The sequence below is a fragment of the Vulpes vulpes genome, chromosome 8 (assembly GCF_048418805.1).
Source record: "Vulpes vulpes isolate BD-2025 chromosome 8, VulVul3, whole genome shotgun sequence".
Classification (NCBI taxonomy): Eukaryota; Metazoa; Chordata; class Mammalia; order Carnivora; family Canidae; genus Vulpes; species Vulpes vulpes.
The window spans coordinates 90873342-90895962 of record NC_132787.1 but is presented as its reverse complement, the minus strand read 5'-3'; the positions used below and the strand labels follow the sequence as shown (position 1 = coordinate 90895962).

The 22621-nt window shown below is 57.1% G+C and overlaps 2 protein-coding genes across 5 annotated transcripts; both read left to right on the top strand.

Annotated features, from left to right (window-relative positions):
- The first annotated feature begins 754 nt into the window (after nt 1-754).
- Nucleotides 755-8662, top strand: EMILIN1 (elastin microfibril interfacer 1). The gene is made up of 8 exons (XM_025983948.2): nt 755-1504; nt 2448-2573; nt 3037-3257; nt 4389-6326; nt 6695-6811; nt 7233-7250; nt 7418-7555; nt 7941-8662. Exons 1-8 carry the CDS (start codon nt 1335-1337, stop codon nt 8276-8278), a joined length of 3066 nt encoding a protein of 1021 aa, XP_025839733.1. The 5' UTR covers nt 755-1334; the 3' UTR covers nt 8279-8662.
- Nucleotides 8663-8923: 261 nt separating this feature from the next.
- KHK (ketohexokinase) lies at nt 8924-22343 on the top strand. Of its 4 annotated transcripts, XM_025983904.2 has the most exons (9): nt 8924-9573; nt 14018-14134; nt 16346-16480; nt 16665-16799; nt 18597-18669; nt 19247-19393; nt 20638-20726; nt 21816-21973; nt 22055-22343. In XM_025983904.2, exons 1-9 carry the CDS (start codon nt 9482-9484, stop codon nt 22138-22140), a joined length of 1032 nt encoding a protein of 343 aa, XP_025839689.1. In that variant the 5' UTR covers nt 8924-9481; the 3' UTR covers nt 22141-22343. The 4 variants fall into 4 exon arrangements, with proteins under 4 accessions (XP_025839689.1, XP_025839691.1, XP_025839692.1 ...); XM_025983906.2 differs by lacking the exon at nt 16346-16480; XM_025983907.2 differs by lacking the exon at nt 16665-16799.
- The last annotated feature ends 278 nt before the right edge of the window (nt 22344-22621 follow it).

Genomic DNA, 22621 nt, shown 5'->3' with positions numbered 1-22621 from the left:
CTCTCAGGCTTGCCTCCAGGCTGGGGAGGGACTTCCTCTGGGCTCCATACATCTAGATACCACCCAGTTTGCCTCTCCCCTTCCCCTCCCCTTCTTTATGGCCTGGCCTTCACCACGACAAGCAAGCCTGAGATCCATATTTGTTTGGTTTTTTGAGAATGAGTCTTTATCCTCTTTTCCTGTGTTCTCTCCAAGCATGACAGAAGGCTGCACCCTCATTTCCAGATTCGTTTCTTCTTCTTCTGGTGTCCCTCAATTTCCTGCCTGCCTCAGTGGAGTCTTTCCTCTTCCTCTCTGGCCCAGTAGCCCTCTCCCCTCTCATTCTTTGTCCCAAGTCACCAACCCAGGTATGTAGATTCTAATCAGAGCCCCACTCTTGCCTTGCCCCTACAGGTTACCTTCCAGCTTTGGGCCTCGTTATTCACATCTGTAAAAGGAGGCAACTGGACTAAATGATGAGTGACGTCCTGCTGAGCCCTCCAGAGTTCATTCTCCCTTTTACAGTCCTCCCTTCCTCCTCTCCCCTCCTGGCTCCATTCTCGGGTCTTCTCTCTCAGGAGAGGCTTGCCCTAGCCCCAGGGGAGCTGTGGCTCCAGCTCCCGTTCCCTGTCTCAGCGACCAGCCCTGGGCCTCCTCCCCAGCTCTGGCCCCGGCTCCACTCCATGTGGCCCGTCTGAGAGGCTGGCCCCAAGCCTGGCGGCAACTCCGCATTTCTCTGTTTTTCCTTTTTTTTCCTCTCTTTCCCGGAGTTAACAAGAAGCAGATGTGGCGCACGATGGTTGGAGAGGTGGGGGGAGGAAGGGGGGAGGCTGGACCGCCAGCCAGACAGGGGGGAAGGGAGTGAGCGAGAGAGGGAGGCGGGAGGCCAGGGCCCGCCCCACAGCCACTCTTGCGCCTCTCAACAGCCACAGGGGCAAAGCCCTGTCACCTCCAGGATCCGGTCATTGGGGAAAACAGATAGGGAAGCCAGAGGAGGGCCTGCTGGGGCGAGGGGGGGCGGAGGCCTAGGAAGCAGCATCTGAGAGGGGCAGGGACCAGGCACAGAAGGCCAGGGGGCACAGAGAACAAACCCCCCTCAGAAGCAGAGAATAGGAGAGCGGAAGGAACTGAGGGAGGGACAGGAGCCTGAGGAGGAAAGAGGAGGGGGAGAGGGGTCAGGCCAGGCTGCCGAGAAGGAGGCAGGAGGCGTGTGGCTGGGGGCTGCCGAAGGAAGCTGGGGACAGGACCCCCGGCCAGCGCCGTCCCTTGGAGCAGCGGCATCCCCTGCTCCACACAGAGGCGCCAGCGGCCGGGCCGGGATGTGCCTCTGAGGGCCACGGCCGAGCACCCCTACCATGGCCCCCAGCACGCTCTGGAGCTGCTACCTCTGCTGCCTGCTGACCACAGCCGTGGGGGCAGCTAGCTACCCTCCTCGTGGTTATAGCCTCTACACGGGGGGCGGTGGGGCTCTCAGTCCTGGGGAACCCCAGGCCCAGAGCGCTCCCCGGCCTGCCAGCCGCCACAGGTAAGAGCCTGGGTCCCAGCCCAGGGCTGGATGTGGGTGGGAAGGGTGGGTCAGAAGGTGGGTGTCCCAGCCTCCGCCTTGGCTACCCTCCCCTGGGGCTGTATGCCCTAATGCAGGGAAGAGGGGGAGAAGAAGCCCATCCATCAGGTGGCTCCGCACAAGCTCACCTTCCTGCAGAGCATTTCTAGGGCCCCCTAAATAGATCGGTCCCCCTCTAACCTCAGTGGGACCTGTAGCTAGGTGCCCAGGGAAACGAACCTGAGGGGCATGGGCCAGGCCTTCCTGCAAGCTGCCAGCTAAGTACCAGCCTGGTGTTCTCCGGCAGACCTTTATCCCTTCCTAGGGCTTCCTGGCCCCATTCAGTAATTTGTGATTCTTTCTGACACCGTTCCTGCTCTGTTCCTTTGGGCTCTCCAGCCGGACACAGATCAAAGGCCAGCATGAATGGGGCCAAGAGTGTAGAACGCAAACCCCAAAGTGGGCAGGGCTCATCAATGGCTTATTCTCTACTTAACCCTGAGCTGGACCCCTGCCTGCCCTGGCCTCTCCCCTGAGGGGTGGGTGGAAGCCAGCATCCAGGGGATCACCAGAGGGACCCAGCCAGCTGGCTCATAAGGCCACGCCAAGCTGGGGATTGACACAGAAAAGGACATGAATGAATGTGTGAATTCAGAGGCTCCCCAGGACCCTGCAGCCGTGAGGATCAACTTCTTGCAGTTGTGGTTTTCCATTTTATGCCTTGTCTCGCTGTCTTGAAAAGTCTTTACTGACTCCTACTGCACAGGAAAGCGTGGGGGGAGCTGCCCCTGCCAAAGCCCTGGCTCCTACTGGTCCCCAGGGGCCCTTCATCCTTTGACCTTCCCTCAGCCTCTCTGGTAGCCCCTGGCCCTCCTCTGGGGCTTGTGTCTCTGGCCTTTGGGCCCAGCTGGGGTTGTGCCTACAGGAACTGGTGTGCCTATGTGGTGACCCGGACAGTGAGCTGTGTCCTTGAGGATGGAGTGGAGACCTTCGTCAAGCCTGACTACCAGCCCTGTGGCTGGGGCCAGCCCCAGTGTCCCCGCAGCATCATGTGAGCCCTGGCACTAGGGAATGGGTACTTGGTGGGGGCTGGGCTAGGCCAGAAGGAGGGCAGCCAATTTGGGGAATTTGTACAAAGCAGGTACCAAGGGGCAGGACTGGGGGCTTCTGTCAGACCCATTTTGGGAAGACACTGAGGCAACAGTTGGGGGTGGATACTGAGAGCAAAGTTACCAGACCACCCTGTCAGCCCCCAGATGCCTTCTCTGGGCAGAGTCAGGCTCAGGATGAGGAGTTCAAGGCTCCAGCATAGGACGGGGGAGGAAGAATAGGATTTTGGCCCTTGGCCAGCAAGCTGACAGCTGTCAACTGAGCACAGCCACATGCTGGTAAGGGGGTGGTAAGGGTGATCCAGCCTGAGGGTCCACCACCAGCAGCTGCCCATCTCCAAGGACAGGACGCAGGGCCACTGACAGAACAGGGAGGAGTAAAGAAGCCTCCTCTGCCTCTCCCAGGTACCGCAGCTTCCTCCGCCCTCGCTACCGAGTGGCCTACAAGACTGTGTCGGATATGGAGTGGAGGTGCTGTCAGGGGTATGGGGGCGATGACTGTGCTGAGGGTCCCGCCCCAGCGCTGGGTCCTGCACCTACCACCCCACGGCCCCGGCCCCGGCCCGCCCGCCCCAACCTCTCTGGCTCCAGCGCAGGAAGCCACCTGAGTGGACTAGGCGGGGAAGGTGAGTAGGGGAGCCTCTGGGGGGAGAAGTGGGAGCTGGTGCTGGCTGGAAAATGAGGGGCCAGGCTGCTGAGGGAAAAACTCCATGCTCCCAGTCAGAAGAAGGGGACAGAAGGGAGTAAGTGAGATCCCTGAGATTCTCTGCCTGCGCATGTGTGTGAATGTGTGTGTGTGTGTGTGTGTGTGTGTGTGTGCGAATGTGTGAGTCAGATAGAAACCGAGATTGCGAGAGATCAAGAGAAAAAGAAGGCAGAGCAAGAGAATCTGCTCACACACGCCCACATGTGGCTGAGATACTTCCTACTTGAGAACGGCTGCAGGAGGAAGGGGGAATTCCTTCGAGAAGTTTGGTCACCAAGGGATTAGACAGTTCAGACTACAAGTCCTAGAATGCACTGCACTCAACTACAGGTCCCAGGCCCCTCAGGGGCCTCTGGAGACTGCAGGTCCCAGAATGCAGCAGTCCCCATGGCCTTCCTGCGTGTACGCGCCCTGGGCACTGCGGATGTGCTGTGTTTGTCTGCCAGGGAGATAGTCATGCTGTAATGATGGAAACAGGAACTTCTGGCTGACTCTCCCACTATCCAACTCGAGACTCTGCAGCCTTCCCGTGGAACCTTGTCTGTCCCTGTGGTGTTATGGAGAGATGTTGCTCAGGAATAGCCACTGTTGTGGGGTCCACTGTGCCTCCCCATACTCCCATTTCACAGATAAGCAAACAACTTCTGAGACCTACTCTGGACAGTAGACTTGCTGGTCAGATGGATGAGCTGGGTTTGAAACTTGTCTCTGCCACTTATGAAACTTGTAATCTGTGGCCAAGTTCCCTAATCTCCTCTGGTTTTCTTTCTCACAGTCAACAAAATGGGAAACGCTGTGATATCTGTCCAGTGGAGTTTGTTGTAAGGGAGGGAAAGCCATGGTACAATTTTGGCCTAGAGGCATTTAGTAAATGGAGGTTCCCCCTGTCTTGTCTTTGCCCAAATTACCCAGCTAACAGTGGCCAAATCAGCTAGGACCTTGTGTCGGAGCTGGGGAGAGCAGGGCCTAGGAGGCCTACAGGCCCTGCAAGGAGGGCTCACTGAGTTCTGAGGTCCAGCCACTCTGTCTGATGCCTTCCCCTCTCTGCCAGGTCCTGGGGACTCAGAGAAGGTACAACAGCTGGAGGAGCAGGTGCAGAGCCTGACAAAGGAGCTGCAGGGCCTCCGAGGTGTCCTGCAGGGACTGAGTGGGCGCCTGGCGGAAGACGTCCAGAGGGCCGTGGAGACGGCCTTCAACGGGAGGCAGCAGCCGGCAGATGCAGCTGCCCGTCCTGGCGTGCACGAAACCCTCAGTGAGATCCAGCAGCAGCTGCAGCTCCTGGACAACCGTGTCTCCACCCATGACCAGGAGCTGGGCCATCTCAACAACCATCACACCGGAGGTGGCGGTGGCAGTGGCAGTGGCGGTAGCCGGGCCCTGGACCCCGCCCCGGCCCCTCCGGGCCACAGTGAGGAGCTGCTGCGGGAACTGGAGCGGCGGCTGCAGGAGTCCTGCTCCGTGTGCCTGGCGGGGCTCGATGGCTTCCGCCGGCAGCAGCAGGAGGATCGCGAGCGGCTGCGGGCACTGGAGAAGCTCCTGGCCTCCGTGGAAGAGCGGCAGCGGCAGCTCCCCGGGCAGGCTGTGGGCCGCAGGCCCCTTCAGGAGTGCTGTCCTCCGGAGCTGGGCCGGCGGCTAGCCGAGCTGGAGCGGAGGCTGGATGTAGTGGCCGGCTCCGTGACAGTGCTGAGCGGGCGGCGAGGCACCGAGCTGGGGGGAGCGGCTGGGCAGGGGGGCCACCCCCCAGGCTACACCAGCTTAGCGTCCCGCCTTTCTCGCCTGGAGGACCAATTCAACTCCACTCTGGGCCCCTCAGAGGAACAGGAAGAGGGTTGGCCTGGGCGTCCTGGGGGCCTGGGCCACTGGCTGCCTGCTGCCCGGGGCCGACTAGAAAGGCTGGAGGGACTACTGGCCAATGTGAGCAGGGAGCTGGGTGGGCGGCTGGATCTGCTGGAAGAGCAGGTGGCAGGGGCTGTGCAGGCATGTGGGCAGCTCTGCTCTGGGGCCCCCGGGGAGCAGGACTCCCAGGTCAGTGAGATCCTCAGTGCCTTGGAGCGCAGGGTGCTAGACAGCGAGGGGCAGCTGCGTCTGGTGGGCTCAGGCCTGCACAAGGTGGGAGCAGCCGGGGAGGCCCAGCAGGCTGCACTGGAGAGACTGCAAGGGGTCGTGGGCCAGCTCCAGGGTCGTGTTGACGCGCAGGACGAGACACTTGCAGAGTTTGCACTGCAGCTGAATCTCACAGCAGCACGGCTGGGCCAACTGGAGGGACTACTGCAGGCCCGCGGGGATGAGGGCTGTGGGGCCTGTGGTGGTGTCCAGGAGGAGCTGGGCCGCCTTCGGGATGGTGTGGAGCGCTGCTCTTGCCCCCTGCTCCCCCCACGGGGCCCTGGGGCTGGCCCAGGTGTTGGGGGACCAAGCAGAGGGCCTCTGGATGGCTTCAGTGTGTTTGGGGGGAGCTCTGGCTCAGCCCTACAGGCCCTGCAAGGAGAGCTCTCTGAGGTTATTCTCACCTTCAGCTCTCTCAATGACTCACTGCATGAGCTCCAGACCACTGTGGAGGGCCAGGGTGCCGATCTGGCTGACCTTGGAGCCACCAAGGACCGTATCATCTCGGAGATTAACAGGCTGCAGCAAGAGGCCACAGAGCATGCTACGGAGAGTGAGGAGCGCTTCCGAGGCCTGGAAGAGGGACAGGCACAGGCTGGCCAGTGCCCCAGCCTAGAGGGGCGATTGGGCCGCCTTGAAGGAGTCTGTGAGCGGTTGGACACGGTGGCTGGGGGACTGCAGGGCCTACGAGAGGGCCTTTCCAGACATGTAGCTGGGCTCTGGGCTGGGCTACGGGAAACCAACAGCACCAGCCAGACACAGGCAGCCTTGCTAGAGAAGCTGCTGGGAGGGCAGGCGGGCCTGGGCAGGCGGCTCAGTGCCCTTAACAGCTCCGTGCTGCTCCTGGAGGACCAGCTTCACCAGCTCAGTCTGAAGGACCTCACTGGTGAGGGGGTACTGGTGCAGTGGGAGGTGGAGGGACCCCTTTCTGGTCCTTTCTTTTTCCTCTCCCCCTCCACAACAGCCAGCCATAACCTTATATACTTTCTCCTTATTCTACCCAGCATGAATTGCAGGCCCACCACTGTCCCAGGGGTTGGTGTGTCCACAAGAGATGATCCAAGCTCCTAGCTCCCCACTCTTCCTTGGCAGCTCAGACAGGACAGTGGTTAGGGGTGGGGTGCTGCCCTGCCAGCCAGGTATCCAGCATGGGCAGCAAAGGGGCCCCATGCACCTGCCCATGGAGCCACAACCTTCTTTGTCCTTTGGAAACTGTTTTTATGGCTTCCCTTCAACTTAATTTTATCACCGTAGGGCCCCCGGGTGAGGCCGGGCCCCCAGGGCCTCCTGGGATACAGGGACCCCCAGGCCCTGCTGGACCTTCAGGACCTCCAGGCAAGGATGGACAAAGAGGGCCCATCGGGCCACCAGGTATGTGGGCTGAGATCCCTACTGCAGTCAGGGCTCCCCCACACCTCTAGCAGCCCTAGGCTTGACATTCGTTCCATTCTGAACTTGAAAGAGAAAGGAGGAAAGGGGCAAGGAGTGAGGGGTCCTACGTGGCTGACAGTGATGAGGGACTGGCACAGTCACTATATGGGCCGGTTCAATGTGGTAACCTTCCTGCTGTACTTCCTGCTCAGACTAAGGCTGAGCTCACAGGGATATGTAGGGTGTGAAAGGCTGGGGACGAGTTGAACTGAAAGGACCTTATTCCTCCTTTTCTTGATACCCCCATTCCTGCTTTGGAGTCTGTATGACACCTAGGACAGCGAGAGACTCAGCTGATATTTGCTGAGTGACTTAGTGAGAGCTGCCCCACATCTCACCACTCCCTTTCCTCTTCCCACAGGTCCCCAAGGAGAGCAGGGTAAGTTCCTCCCATCTGGGGTGTCGGAGGGAGGAAAACTGGAATGAGGGGTTGGATGGAGGGCAGAAGGCCTCAGGCAGCCCTGGAGGGAGAGACCCAGGAGGGGATGGAGACCAGGCAGCTCTGCACTGAGTCTCTACTCTGACCCCCACCTTATCCCTACCCAGGAGTGGAGGGGGCACCAGCACCCTTTGTGCCCCGGGTGGCCTTTTCAGCTGCCTTGAGTTTGCCACGGTCTGAACCAGGCACAGTGCCCTTTGACAGAGTCCTGCTCAACGATGGGGGCTACTATGATCCAGAGACTGGTAAGCCTGGAAGCAGGCTGGCTGGGCCGTGGGGCAAGCCAGCACAAAGCCATGTGGTGACGTGTTCTCATTCTTGCCCCCTCGGGCAAGGGGTATCTTTTCATGCTCTGGTTTGGGGAGACCCCTTTTATCTTCATTTATTCATTCTCACCACAGCTTGGGCTAAGGGAAAGGGGTTTTGGGGGAGGAGTGCTTCTGTTCAACAGCTCTTTGTTGGGGGCCTGGGGATGTTGTAATGAACAAGGCGCCAAATTATCTTGGTGGAACTTACATTCTAGTGGAAGACAGGTGAAAAGACCCTGGAGGTCTCTGCTTAGTCCAGGAGTTCTGGATGGGCTCCCTAACACCTCCCAGGCCCCTCCTGACTGCCATTCTCCGTCCCCAGGCGTGTTCACAGCACCACTGGCCGGCCGCTACTTGCTGAGCGCGGTGCTAACTGGGCACCGGCACGAGAAAGTGGAGGCCGTGCTGTCCCGCTCCAACCTGGGCGTGGCCCGCATAGACTCTGGTGGCTATGAACCTGAGGGCCTGGAGAATAAGCCCATAGCAGAGAGCCAGCCGAGCCCCGGAGCCCTGGGCGTCTTCAGCCTCATCCTGCCGCTGCAGGCTGGAGACACGGTCTGCATCGACCTGGTCATGGGGCAGCTGGCGCACTCGGAGGAGCCGCTCACCATCTTCAGCGGAGCCCTGCTCTACGGGGACTTGGAGCTAGAACAGGTGTAGACAGACGGCTGGGCATGACCAGCCCGAAGTGTCTACGCCGCCGGCCAAAGAGCCAGCGGGGGCGGCGGGGCTCCGTCCTGGCCCCCCAGCCCCAGGCGAGCCGTCCAGTACCTGTGCCGCGCAGGCGCCCAGAGCACTCTCCTCGCCACGGCCTGAGCGCCCCGGGTCGGAGACTCTGGGATCCCCACGTCCAGACTTTTGGCTTGCTCGCCCTGCAGGGCCCAGACGGCTGGGGAGCCGATCCTCGCACCCTCGCAGCTCCTCCAGCCGGTCTCTAGCCCGAGGCAGGGCTCTCCCGAGGGGCTCTGGCCCCCACCGCCGTACCAAACTATTCAGGAATAAAGACACTTGGTTTTTCTAAAAAACAAAACAAAACAAAACAAACCGTCTGCTCCAGTATGTGTTCAAGGGTACACATAAGTACAGATGGGACGGGGTGAGGGGGGGAGCCCTGGGTTTCCCACCCTGGTCGCCCCCACCCCCGGCCCTGGGGCTCCGCGCGCACTTCCTCTGCACGCGCCCGCGGAGAGAGGCGCAGCGGCCCCGCGCTCCTCCACCGAACCCCGGTTCCGCCGCCGTCCGCCAGGGGGCGCTAGGTCCCCCCGACTCCCGTCACGTGACTGCCGCCGCTCACCTAGAGGCCCCGCAGCTCCCTCGAGCTGGGATTGGCGCGGCCTCGGGGGCGGGCGCAGCCGCCGCGACAGCTCGAGCGCTGCAGGGACGGAGGGTTCAGGCCGCAGCGGCGAGGCCCGGCTCAACCTCGCGGCGGGTCTGCAGCGCGAGCCGCCCGTGCCGGAGAGGGAGGGGCACGGGGCGCCTTTGTGCTCACGTCTTTTGCTTTCAGAAGATTGCCTAGGTACGCTTTAGAGAGATTTGCATTAGCTCCTAGTCTATCTGACAAGTGAGGAAACAGGCCGGGAAGTGGGAGGCGTTGCCATCTGCAAGGCCACGCTACCTGCTAAGGGGAAGTCGGGGACCAAGGCCTCGGGGTCTGCGCTCCCAGGCTCCCAATTGAATCGGTGGGCTTGGGGAGCAAGGGACCTGCCCCGCCTGGCTGCAGGAGGCTCCCTGGGGGAGGAGCTCGGGACGCAGAGGAGGAGCCAAATCACCCTCTGGAGAGGGGACCCGATCCTCCGGGATAAGAGGCAGAGCCCAGGAGGAGCCCAGTCAGCCAGGCGGGCAGAAGGCTCTGGGAGCAGCCCCATGGAAGACAAGCAGATCCTCTGCGTGGGGCTGGTGGTGCTGGACATCATCAGTGTGGTGGACAAGTACCCGGAGGAGGACACGGACAGCAGGTAGGGGCGCCCGGGCCCCTCGGAGATCCCAGGGGCCGCTGCGGCCCCGCGTTTGAGCCCGGCAGCCAAGACCCCAGGTCCGCGGGGCCAGGGGCCCGCAGTGAGAATCCAGCCTCGGGAGCTGGTGTCCCGTGCCCTCAGCCCCGGAGGACCCAGGGGAAGAACTGAGGCCGTTAATTATAAGACCCGGCTTTGGATAGCACTGTGTTCGCCAATTCCCGTTTCAGGAATCATTGTCGCCTTTAGAGACTCTTCGAGATCAAGTGATTTATCCAAGGGCATGCAACTAGTAAGGTGCAGGGCCAGCTTTTTTCTTCTCTCTTCTTTTAATATTTTATGTATTTGAGAGAGGAAGAGCGAAAGAGAGCAGACCAGAGGGGAGAGGGAGAAGCAGGCTCCCCGCTGAGCAGGGATTTCCCCGCATGGGGCTGGATCCCAGGACCCCAGGCAAAAGCAGACGTTCAACCCACTGAACCACCCAGGCGCCTCCAGCTTCTTTCTTTTTAACAAAAATACCTATGCACTTGCCTTTCACCAGCATTTACTTCTAATTTATCTACCACGTATATCTCATCTGTTTTTAAAATAAATTTTGAGGTAGCTTACAATAATAAGTATGTGCAGTTAGAGTGTAAGAATACTTAAAACAAAAAACAAACAAACAAAAAGAACACTTAAAACAGGGCAGCCCCGGTGGCTCAGCAGTTTAGTGCAGCCTTCAGCTCAGGGTGTGATCCTGGAGTCCTGGGATCGAGTCCCATGTCAGGCTCCCTGCATGGAGCCTGCTTCTCCCTCTGCCTGTGTCTCTGCCTCTCTCTCTCTCTCTCTCTCTCTCTCTCTGACTGTCTCTCATGAATAAATAAATAAAAATCTTAAAAAAAAAACAAACACTTAAAACAGTGGTATTTGAGCTTCTGGGCTTGCTGGCACTAGAGGCAAGTTTGGAAATGCTGTGGGTTATGGATAGAGCTGGTGCCTATGCCATGACCAACTTTGCCCTGGTGCTCAATTCCAAAAGGAGTTTACCAGAAGTCTTTTACAAAAATCAGCGAACAACATACTTCTTGGTTGTCTGGTAGAAGTTGAAGAGTCGCTCATTGGCTCTTCTATTTGGTTTTGGTAAGAACCTCACTGCTGCACTGCAATCCCAGGAGGGCATTTCTGTGGCACGGAACCTGTAACTTTCTCTTGGTCTGGTCTGGTGCTTTGAATAACAAGAATTGGTCTTTGGCTGTCAGTTGTCTCAGCCAAGGACTGTCTGGCTAAAAGGTTCTGTCTAGTTCAGGGTTTAATTCCAAGAAGACACTATAGCGCTCATAGCCATGAATACCCAGTTTCCCTCTTCTAATTGAAGGGAGAGAACTGGTATTCTCCAGGCTCTGGGTCCCCCCCCAGCACTGTCACATGCATCATTACATACTTTCCTTACAGCAGGCCATGGGAAATGTGTAAGGATTAATCAAATCCTCTCTTTATAGATAAGGAAGCAGCTCCCTAGGTGGAGGAATTAAATAATTATTGTAAGGCCACATAGTTAATGAGTGGCAGAGCAGTAATTATAATTCCTAGGAATCTAGTGCTCCAGCCCTCTATCGTCTCCTGTGCTGCTTCTCCCTTTGCCACTGCCCATCTCATGGAGTTGGCCCTTTGCTTTGGGCTGCTTTGTTTGCTAGAGCTTAGAGCCCTTGGGGGGGGGAGGGGGGTGCGGGAGGGCAGTGGGGGAGGGGCACAAGGGGATGCCACTTTGTAGGCCTAGCCAGGTCAACCACCCCACCTTGTGCTGCACGGTTAGAAGTTAGACCTCCTCTCAAGAGAACAGGGTGGGTTCCAGGGCCACAGGTCTTCCAAGGACTGGGGTCCCGGGGAAGACCTGGAGTGCTGCTTCCAACAAGAGCTGCAGTCCCATTCTCTTTGAGCTTGCATACAAAGCTCAGTTAAGAGAGGCTCAGAGATTCTGCTAGCTCCCACTAGGATGGGCTCATTCTGAAGGTGGGCACTCAGGCACCTCTCTCAAAAGATCCTCCTCATGTTCTCCATGCCCCCTGCTCTCAGGGTGCACCCCCTCCTCCCCAGACCCATGGTTTTACTCCTCTGCAGAGCAGTGTGGGTTGTCTATAGGGTCTCTCTGTCTCTGTCTCTGTCTCCCTCCCTCCTCTTCTCTCTCTCTTGTGGGCCCACCCCTGACCCACCTCCTGGACGCTTGTGTCTCCCAGATGAGCAAGCCCAAGTGGGGTCCCAGTCCTTCCCAGGCATTTCAGTCCCACCTGTCCCAGGCTCTCTGTGCTCCACAGGCATCTGGGGACCCTCAGGAGCTGCCACCTGGAACTTGGCCAGAGCCCTGAATTATGTCCCTGCCTCCCAGAGTCCAGGCTGAGAAGAGCCTTCCAGAAAGCATCCTCATGCTCAGCAGAGCTTTTCTTTTCTTTTCTTTTCTTTTCTTTTCTTCTTTTCTTTCTTCTTTCTTTCTTTCTCTTTTTTTCTTTCTTTCTTTTTTTCTTTCTTTCTTCTTTTTTCTTTCTTCTTTCTTTTCCTTTCCTTTCCTTTCCTTTCCTTTCTTTTCTCTTTTCTTTTCTTTTCTTTTCTTTTCTTTTCTTTTCTTTTCTTTTCTTTTCTTTTCTTTTCTTTTCTTTCTTATTTCAGATTTTATTTATTTATTCCTGAGAGAGAGAGAGACAGAGAGAGGCAGGGACATAGGCAGATGGAGAAGTAAGCTCCCTGCAGGGAGCCTGATGTGGGACTTGATCCCAGGATTCCCGGATCACGCCTTGAGCCAAAGGCAGATGCTCAGCTGCTGAGCCACCCAGGCGTCCCTCAGCAGAGCATTTCTGCACAGGAAGTTGGGTATCAGTGTGACTTTGAAGGATTTCCACAAGGTAAAAGTGTATACCCTTTCTTCAAAACCTCATCCAAGCTGGCACCTAATTACTTCCATTCAAAACTACAGAGTACATTGCAGTGATTTGGGAGTCAGGCCACCCGGTTTCTGATAGCAGCTTTGTCACTAACTATTGGTGTGATCCTGAGTCAGTCAAATCCCACAAGACTCCCCCGTTCTAATCTGCCCAAAAATTTCTCTAAAGCTCATAGCTTGAGAACTGTTTGACCCTTTACAGAGTAGTATCCTTCCTAATGAGATCACGGACCCCTTTTCCCAAGACTGAAGGGAACTTCAGGGTTAAGTTTTGTGTGCCAATATACCTTAGCCTAAACATTCTGCGTCATTCATTTCTCTTAATTAGTGGTTTCTTTTTAAAGATTTATTTATTTATTTATTTATGATAAACATACACAGAGAGAGAGAGGCAGAGAGAGAAGCGGGCTCCATGCCGGGAGCCCGATGTGGGACTTGATCTGGGGACTCCAGGATCGCGCCCTGGGCCAAAGGCAGGCACCAAACCGTTGAGCCACCCAGGGATCCCCCTAATTGGTGGTTCTTATTGTAAGCGGCTACTGTTACTCTTTTTGGAACTGGAAGCATGGAAGTAGCAGCCTGCACTGTTGGGGCACAGGGAGAAATCATTAAAGTGCTTTGATGTGCATAAGTCATTGATACTTCATTGTTGATGGCGATGAGGTCCTTCAAGTGCATCTTCAGTTAGTCTCCTCAGCATACACCTTAGTTAGATTTTCAGTAAAGATGGAGAAAAACTAAAGAAAGAGAAAAGGTGGGGCGCCTGGATTGCTCAGTTGGTTAAGTGTCTACCTTTGGCGCAGGTCGTGATCCCAGGGTCCTGGGTTCAAGCCCCACATCCCCAGCTCCCTGCTCAATGGGAAGCCTGCTTCTCCCTCTCCCTCTGCGTACCGCTCCCCCTGCTTGTGTTCTTTCGCTCAAATAAATAAATAAAATATTTTTTTAAAAAAAGATAATTATGTAATGAGATGCCGTGTTAACTAACCTTACTGTGGTAATCATTATGTGATATGTGCTCATTTCAAATCATGTTACAGAATGTCATATGCCAGTTATATTTCAATAAAGCTGAAAGAAAGGGGAAACAAAAATGGAGAGAAATTGGTCTTCATCCAATAATCTTTTTAACCTTTCATATCTTATAAGTTACTCCCCCCGCCCCCACTTAAATGACCTCAATGTCCAGGTTGGCACCCTGACTTACTCATTTTACCCTGAGTTATTATTGAAGTGGATTCCCCCAAGGGCAGAGCAGTTAGCAGATTTGACACATTTGGGAAGAGGTGCTGGAAGTTCTCCAGCAATCAGGGCGCAGCGGCTCCTGGGAGGGGTGGGTCACTGTGACTGAGAACGAGGTCATCCACCCTGGAGCCCTCCTTTGGGATGGACCTGAATGAGTGAAAGTGGGAAGGCTGGTTAGACACTTTCTGAGGAAGATCTGCCAGCTTTTCCCCATCCTGGGCCCTGTGGCGGGCCTTGCTGACCCCGGCGCCAGCCTGCTGGAGCTGCAGGAACCCTCCACGTGTTTTGCAGGTGCTTGTCCCAGAGATGGCAGCGTGGAGGCAACGCATCCAACTCCTGCACTGTTCTATCCCTGCTGGGAGCCCCCTGTGCCTTCATGGGCTCGATGGCCCCGGGCCACGTTGCCGAGTGAGTGGAGGAGGGAGCTGGAAGGCCTGCCCAGAGGGTGGGTGGAAAAGAAGGCAGTCTTAACCCTGGGTGGGGGGCAAGCTATCGGAAATGGTTTGTGGCCACCAGAACTAGGTGGGAGGCAGCGGGACAGAGCGGAGCACCAGCATCCTGGACCCTCCCGAGTGTGGCTCATCTGCAGCTCAGGTGTTAATGCTCTCCTGTTAAAGCCTTCCTTTCCACAGCCTCTCCTTGGCCACTCCCTGGAGCCCGCTCAGCTTCCCACCTTCCTTGCTTCCGACAGACTCTGCGGTGGATATGACCTTGCCCTTCTCGATTCCCTGTGGTCCTGGCTATGCTGGCAGCAGAAGGCAGTCAGGGACATGCTGTACCCACCCTCCCTCAAGGATGTCCAGCATCCATGGTCCTAGGGTTCAGGCCCATAGTTTCTTTCCCAGTTGAGGGGACAGAGCCTGTGCTTGCATCCCTCTTGTTAACTGAAGTAACAAGAACACCCTGCCTGAGGACGCAACCGCTCCGAAGTCACATGCTAAAGCTGGGCCCAGACCTAGGCCTCAGCTCACCAGCTGTGAGGCTGCAGCCCATGGTGACCCACACACTTTCTCTGTGTTAGCTGCTGTAGGGACCCAAAAGCCCTTTGACCCCTGGCACTGCCAATTCAGCAAACACTTATCGGGAGGTGAGGCCCACACTTTGCCCACTGTGGGCAGTAGGGCAGGCTGCCAGGTTGCTGGTCTGTGAAGCATAGCCCTTTGAACCCTGGTTTCAGGGGGGCTGCTGCCAAAGCCCAGCCCCCTGAGCTGCAGCCAGATTCCCTTTCTCAGTGAACTGGCACAGAACAGATGAGGGGGAAAGGGCCTGCCCTGTGAGGTGGGACAGAGGGACCCGGAGCCAACAGCTGGTCACTTGCTAACTTTCATCAGTGGCCATAAGAGGCAAGACTGCTGCTCTTGCTTTGGGTAGTGGGCTCATCTTCATGGAACAATAATGCTGAGAAGTGCACCATTCCACATTCTCCCCCTGTGTTCAACAAACATTTAATGAATACCTACCATGTGCCGGGCACTGTGGGTACAAAAAGTCATTTGGAAAACCAGGCCACAGTTTGCATGTTTTGGTCACGTTAGTGGATAAAGGATCCTCGAGGTGTAAGATGAGGAGAGATGACCCAACTTGTACTGTCCAGCTTTGGTGTTGCCAAAAGTGGGGCCCAGCCATAGTGAGAAAGGTCAGGATAGTGGCTGGACTAGTGGTCACAGGACACTGTTTTCAGAGAGGGCCAGAAAATGTGGGGTGTTCTTTGTGTGCAGTATCCCCGAGGGGCTATCTCCTGCTCACTCTGATCAGAAGGGATTCAGGCCCACTCTAGGGAGCATCAGACGCTGAGAGCCAGCTCACTGGCTGGAGGGTTCACCTTGCCATGAGACAAGAGGGCAATGAGTGGCCCACCAAGGCAGGACCACTTCCTGGTTGGGCATGGTGTAGGTGGGTGTCGAACCACATTAGCAGGGCAAGGGAATTCAGAAAGAAGAGTGAGGATGAGTGTGTAGAGGGCAGCTGGGGAGCAAAGTACCACTTGGTAATTATTAATTATGCCTGGGCTTTGCATGAGACAGGCCACAGTGCCCTCACCTGCTCTGTTCAAACAGGGTTCATGCTCTAGGCCTCAGATCTAGCCCATCTGGTTTTATGAACTTAAGTTTTTTTTTTTTTTTTTTAAGTTTTTACTTATTTATTCATGAGAGAGAGAGAGAGAGAGGCAGAGACGTAGGCAAAGGGAGAAGCAGGCTCCATGCAGGGAGCCCGATGCAGGACTCGATCCCGGGACTCCGGGATCACACCCTGAGCCAAAGGCAGATGCTCAACCGCTGAGCCACCCAGGCGTCCCATGAACTTAAGTTTTATGAACTTAAACACATCTTTTCTGGCTTGAGTCAGACTGAAAGACAGGTTTGGGGTTGGAGGTTACTTCAATCAGGATCTAAAAGAAATGTCCCTTAGTGGTTTTCTCACTGAGTTCCAGGCTTTACACCCCTCCCTCTCCTGCCTCTCCTGCCCCCTTGCACAGCCTGGGACAGTGTGGTGGTTTCCAGTTCCTTCCTAGCCCCCTCCACTTGCATCCAGGGTCCCTAGCGGCCCCTGCCACCTGCCCTCATATCCCCAAACCTTTGTCGAACCGTACCTCCCCCCGGGGATACTCCATCCTGGCAGTTTTGTCCTGGATGACTTCCGCCGCTATTCCGTGGACCTACACTACACAGTCTTTCAGACCACGGGCTCTGTCCCCATCTCCACGGTCATCATCAACGAGGCCAGTGGTAGCCGCACCATCCTACATGCCTACAGGTTTGTACCTCTGTCTGTGCCTTGCCAGCCACTGCCACCATCACTAACTCCCAGAACAGGACCCTTCTTCTCTCGGAGGCCACGTGCTCCACCACCCCTGCCACTCCCTGCAAGAGGTCCAGGCCCCTTGTAGGCTCTAATCTGTGTCTCCTTGCCCTCCCCTTGGCTCGGACTCCACCCCAAGCTTCCTGGTGGCTGACTTCAGGCAGCGGGGCGTGGATGTGTCTCAGGTGGCCTGGCAGGGCAAAGGGGAAACCCCTTGTTCTTGCTGCATCGTCAACAACTCCAATGGCTCCCGCACCATTGTGCTCTACGACACGTAAGGCCCCCTGGCCTCACCCTGGCACAGCCCACCAATCAGTTCCCTCCCTCGCCACGTGGGCATCCCAACTGCCCGCTCTCTGCGCCTCTCTCTTTGTGCCAGAAATTGTCCCCATGCCAAACTGTGACTTCTCAATTGTTTTCAATTAGGGAGAAGTGAGGTGGGAAGGGATGTGCTTTGCTCTGCCTGGTGACTTGGCCTTGGTCAACACCACGGGCAGGCAAGCCTGTCCAAAACATAATTCATCGTGTGATTCCTCCATAATTGGTCAATCAGAAGCCTGGGTGTGGGTGTGGGGAAATTGTTCTGAGGAGAGAGGGATGGATGGGAGATGTGATTTTGTGATTCAAACCATCTTAAGCCCTAAAGGGGATCCATTCATTGGATTTCCAGGGTCAGCCCCAGAGTTGCCAGCCTGCAGCATGGCACCAAAGAGCTGGGTTTGGGTGGTCAAAAGAGATGAGCCCACCATGAAGGTCCCTGCACAATGAAGCCAGGCCAAATGCCACATACAACTCACAGCCATTGCCAAGGCAGAGGGAACATTGGGCCATCAGATGCCATGTTAACTGGGGGGAAGGAATCTAAAGTCCCAAGCTACTAGGGAGAGGCCCTGTGGACCCCCACTTTTCTCATCTCTCCCAGATTCCCTCCTGAAGAATCTCAGACATGTAGTTTACTAAGAACCTAGTGTGTTCCAGGTACTGTGTTAGGGCTGTGGTGGTCCACACCCAGCGGCCCTGGGGTTTAGGGTGTCCCTATCGCCCAGCATGACTCCAGGACCTGGGGAGAGGGGGCAACTGTCCTAGGACAAGCCTTATGGCCAGTGTCTCTGAGCTCCCCGTGTCCCAGTGAATAAGTCAGTGGGCATATGTGCTGGCAGTGACCTTCACCTTGGGCGATTCTAGTCATCTGCCCATTAAGCAACAATCAATCTGTAGCAACTTTGATCAAGGACACCACATGGTATTCACAGGAAGAGGAGAGGAGCTCAGAGGAGAAACATTTGTTGCCCACTGGCCTCAGTGCAGACATATCCACACACATTACCTCTAACTGCAGCAGTCTGGTGGGTTTGGATCCACTTACCAATGGAGAAGCAGCCTCAGAAAGGCCCAGGTACACAGCTAGTTAATTAGATAGATTCAGCTACAGAATGTGGAGGGGAGGGCATAGGTTAGGTGTAGGTCTCTGGTCAAGGCAGACGCTTCCTGGGGCTCCACCTAAGTCAGCCAAACATAAACTCAACCTCAAGCACCAACCTTGACCTCAGGGTTGCAACATGGAGCTGCCAACACTAGAACAGCGGTGCCATCACTGCTGAGACGCCAGAAGTGAACAGGACCAGACCCAGAGCAGCCATGGCCTTTGTAGTTCACTGGGCCACTGCATGCTGGGAGCTGCGTGTGCTGCTGGCAAGGGGGGAATTCTGGGAATTGTAGTCCCTGGTGCTCTTAGAGTATTCCTGGGAGATGTGGTCTCCAAGGCACACTCAACTGGCCTCTTGACACAAGCTGCAGTTGAGTTTACCCTTGGACAATACCCGAAGGGCACCCTAGCAGACTGCCTCCAGTCCCCTCTCTGGATGGAGCTGGGTAGGGCAAGGAATGGTCAAGAGTTTAGCCTGAAACAGGGCCTCTCCTGGAGCTGAGCCTCGGAAGGCTGTGTTGCGGATCCAGCTCCTGGCCATGCTGCAGGCAGCACTAGGTATAGGGGCCCCAGCAGCCAGTTAGAGATGCTGGCCCTGGCTTGCCTCACCATGCCTCTTTTCTGTGCTTTCTGTCCATGACTTAGGAACCTGCCAGATGTGTCTGCTACAGACTTTGATAAGGTTGATCTGACCCGGTTCAAGTGGATCCACATCGAGGCAAGTTGCCACCCTACCTATGCTTTGAGGGGTTCAACCTGCCAGCCCCTCCATGTATTCTGGCTTCTTAACTTTTTTGAGCCAGGAAGTACTTTCCAGGTAAATGACTCCTGCAACAGCCCCCGTCCCCCCATCCATTCCCTCTGCATCTTTCTGTGTTTTCAGAAAGCACCTTACCCCAGTTCACACAGCAGGATGTAGGCACCAGGAGCAGTATGCTGGTCCAGGCAAAGACCCATGCTTTCCGTGTTACAGGCTGCCCACCTCTTCCACACTCGGAGAAGTCCTGAGTTCTAATCCTAGCCTTGTCATTTAATTCAGCATAGGTCCTTAGGAGAGTCTCTTTTTTACTCCTTTGTCTCCTCATCGGTGAAATGGGGGGAAGACGGTCAATAAGGTCTCCAAGGTCCATGACTGCCCTAGAATTATGAAACTTAGAATGGAGTTCCAGCCCAGCCTACCTCTGCTCCTGTCCCCCCTCACCCAGAGTTCCAGTGGGGAGGGAAGAAGGAGCCAGAAGCAGCTGGGCACTGCCCTGCAGGTCCTGAGTTGCCCTACCCCCCCACCCCCACCCCAGGGCCGGAACGCATCTGAGCAGGTAAAGATGCTGCAGCGGATAGAACGGCACAATGCCACGCAGCCTCCAGGTCAGAAGATCCAAGTATCTGTGGAGGTGGAGAAGACCCGAGAGGAGTTGTTCCAGCTGTTTGGCTATGGAGATGTGGTGAGTGGCCCTGCAGCTTCCCCTTGCCACATCCAGCTCATTTGGGTCTTTTTTTTTTTTTTTTTAAGATTTTATTTATTCATGAGAAATACAGAGAGAGGCAGAGACATAGGCAGAGGGAGAAGCAGGCTCCCTGCAGGGAACCCAATGTGGGACTCCATCCTGGGACTCCGGAATCATGACCAGAGCGCCGAAGGCAGATGCTCAGCCATTAAGCCACCCAGGCGTCCCAGCTCATTTGGGTCTTAAAGGGAACCAAGCATTCCCTTGGTTACCTGGAATGCCTACCATACCTGGAATGCCTTGATGGCATTGGGGGGGGGGGGCAAAGAGGCAGGACCCCAGTTTTGGACTCCCGTGGTGGCCATGAAGCAAAATTTCTCCATCCCAGTGGGTGCATAAGTATGAGAATGGCCAGAGGGCTACTAGAGCCAGCGACAGAGCACCCTGCATGGGAGTACCTCCTCCCTGGGCCTCCTCACCGCCTCCCCCGCATCTCCCACCCCCGATTGCTCCATCAAGTGAGGGAATGGGACAGTTCTCCCAGGTGTCCTCCAGCTCTGGCAGGCTGGGGGAGCCACTGAGGGGTGACGGAGGATAGGTTGGGGACTCGCATAAGGTAAATTTGGGTAGTGCTGGGATAGAAATGAAATCTGAATGACAATCCCAGCATCATAGCCCAAGCTGGCTGGGCCTCCACTGTGGCTGCCGGAAGGTGTGGATGCCTGAGCCACACCCTGGGTTTTTATTTGATGGTTGGGGGTGGAGCTTGGCTGAAGTATTTTTTTAACAAAACTCTCTCTGGCAGCTCTTAACGTGTAACTGGTGTTGAGTAAGCTCTACAGCCCCCACCCTCTTTGTTTTAAAGGTGAAGAAACTAGACCCAGAGGGCAGAGTTGTATTAGGAAACCAAAACAAAGCAAAAGGCTCCTGAGCTCCCGAGGTGTAACTTGGCAGTGGTCGCTTTCACCGCAAGATGGCGCCCAAGGCTCGCTCTGGGTTTTCAATTGCAGGAAATTCGTTGATCTTAGACCAAATAAACCAGGGACTTTGTGTCACAATTTACAAAGGGCTGTATCCCCGCACATCTTGAGCAAGTATGAAAACGCATTCCTGTGGGACAGTGAGATGCTACGTTGGGGATTTAGGCGCCATGTTGGAGGAGTGGCAGCGCTAGGCCACTGGTGGTGCCTGAGCTGGGACTAGGTCAGAGTGACCCACAGCCTCCTTTCCACTGCCCACAGGTGTTTGTCAGCAAAGATGTGGCCAGGCACTTAGGGTACCGGTCAGCAGTGGAGGCCCTGAGGGGTTTGTACGGCCGTGTGAGGAAAGGGTGAGCAAGGGAAGCCCGGAGGAGGCTTTGGGTCTGGAGAATGAGTGAGCCCTGGGGGTGGGGGTAGGGGTGGGGGCGGGGGCGGGGGTGGGGGCGGGGGAGCTGCCCTGGGGAGGGGGTGAGACTGGGGCCAGGTGGGGGGGCTGCCCTGGGGAGGGGGTGAGACTGGGGCCAGATGGGGGGGGCTGCCCTGGGGAGGGGGTGAGACTGGGAGCCAGGTGGGGGGGGTGCTGCCCTGGGGAAGGGGTGAGACTGGGGCCAAGTGGGGGGGCTGCCCTAGGGAGGGGGTGAGACTGGGGGCCAGGTGGGGGGGGCTGCCCTGGGGAGGGGGTGAGACTGGGGCCAGGTGGGGGGGCTGCCCTGGGGAGGGGGTGAGACTGGGGCCAGGTGGGGGGGCTGCCCTGGGGAGGGGGTGAGACTGGGGCCAGGTGGGGGGGCTGCCCTGGGGAAGGGGTGAGACTGGGAGCCAGGTGGGGGGGTGCTGCCCTGGGAAAGGGGTGAGACTGGGGCCAGGTGGGGGGGCTGCCCTGGGGAGGGGGTGAGACTGGGGCCAGGTGGGGGGGCTGCCCTGGGGAGGGGGTGAGACTGGGGCCAGATGGGGGGGGCTGCCCTGGGGAGGGGGTGAGACTGGGAGCCAGGTGGGGGGGGTGCTGCCCTGGGGAAGGGGTGAGACTGGGGCCAAGTGGGGGGGCTGCCCTAGGGAGGGGGTGAGACTGGGGGCCAGGTGGGGGGGGCTGCCCTGGGGAGGGGGTGAGACTGGGGCCAGGTGGGGGGGCTGCCCTGGGGAGGGGGTGAGACTGGGGCCAGGTGGGGGGGCTGCCCTGGGGAGGGGGTGAGACTGGGGCCAGGTGGGGGGGCTGCCCTGGGGAAGGGGTGAGACTGGGAGCCAGGTGGGGGGGTGCTGCCCTGGGAAAGGGGTGAGACTGGGGCCAGGTGGGGGGGCTGCCCTGGGGAGGGGGTGAGACTGGGGCCAGGTGGGGGGCTGCCCTGGGGAGGGGGTGAGACTGGGGGGGGGAGCCGCCCTGGGGAGGGGGTGAGACTGGGGGCCAGGTGCGAGCTGACAACCCAGCTGAATGGAAGGCCTTGCAGGGCTACACTTATCTGCGCCTGGGCTGAGGAAGGCGCTGATGCCCTGGGTCCTGACGGGCGGCTGCTGCACTCAGATGCTTTCCCTCCACCCCGGGTGGTGGATACTCTGGGGGCCGGAGACACCTTCAACGCCTCAGTCATATTCAGCCTGTCCCAGGGTGAGTACCCCGGCAGGAAGCGCGGGCCTGAGGCCTGCCCCTACCCAGAGACCACGCTAATCCAGCTATTTGTCCCTACAGGGAAGACTATGCAGGAGGCTTTGAGGTTTGGGTGCCAGGTGGCCGGCAAGAAGTGTGGCCTACAGGGCTTTGAAGGCATCGTGTGAACGCCCTTGGCAGGGGGCGCTGGCTCACACCACCCCCTCCCCGGAGGCTGGCACCACCGGCCATCATTACCTTCTCCCTTCCATCCAGCTGGGCATCTGGACTGCCCTGCTCTCTGGGCAGATGCGGGCTGTGAGGAGGCTCCGCCTGTGTCCTGGTGTCTCATGCTACTGAGCTGCAGAGCAAATAAATCTCCTGCCCCAGACCTGGCTTCCTTCTGCCAGTCTGTTTGTTCTTGATGTCCGAACTGCTCTGGCTGGGGATATTACAGAGGCTTTGATACTACAGCCTTTCATCCTCTTTTTCTCTATTCTTCAAATTAACCTCCCTGAGTAGGCCCAGAGGAGGGGTGGCCTACACCAGAGCAGTAGGAGGTACCCCAGACTTGCCACCAGCTGTGCCTTTGGGGGAGGCCCAGCTGGTTCTGGTGAAGAGGAGCCACAGGGGATGGGTAGAGACCATGAGCCTTCCTGGCTGGGGAGG

Coding starts and splice junctions, on each gene's coding strand:
- EMILIN1 (XM_025983948.2), top strand. CDS start 1,335: ATGGCCCCCAGCACGCTCTGGAGCTGCTACCTCTGCTGCCTGCTGACC. Junction 1,505..2,447: donor CGGCCTGCCAGCCGCCACAG/GTAAGAGCCTGG, acceptor TTGTGCCTACAG/GAACTGGTGTGCCTATGTGG. Junction 6,327..6,694: donor CAGTCTGAAGGACCTCACTG/GTGAGGGGGTAC, acceptor TTATCACCGTAG/GGCCCCCGGGTGAGGCCGGG.
- KHK (XM_025983904.2), top strand. CDS start 9,482: ATGGAAGACAAGCAGATCCTCTGCGTGGGGCTGGTGGTGCTGGACATC. Junction 9,574..14,017: donor GAGGAGGACACGGACAGCAG/GTAGGGGCGCCC, acceptor CGTGTTTTGCAG/GTGCTTGTCCCAGAGATGGC. Junction 21,974..22,054: donor CATATTCAGCCTGTCCCAGG/GTGAGTACCCCG, acceptor TTGTCCCTACAG/GGAAGACTATGCAGGAGGCT.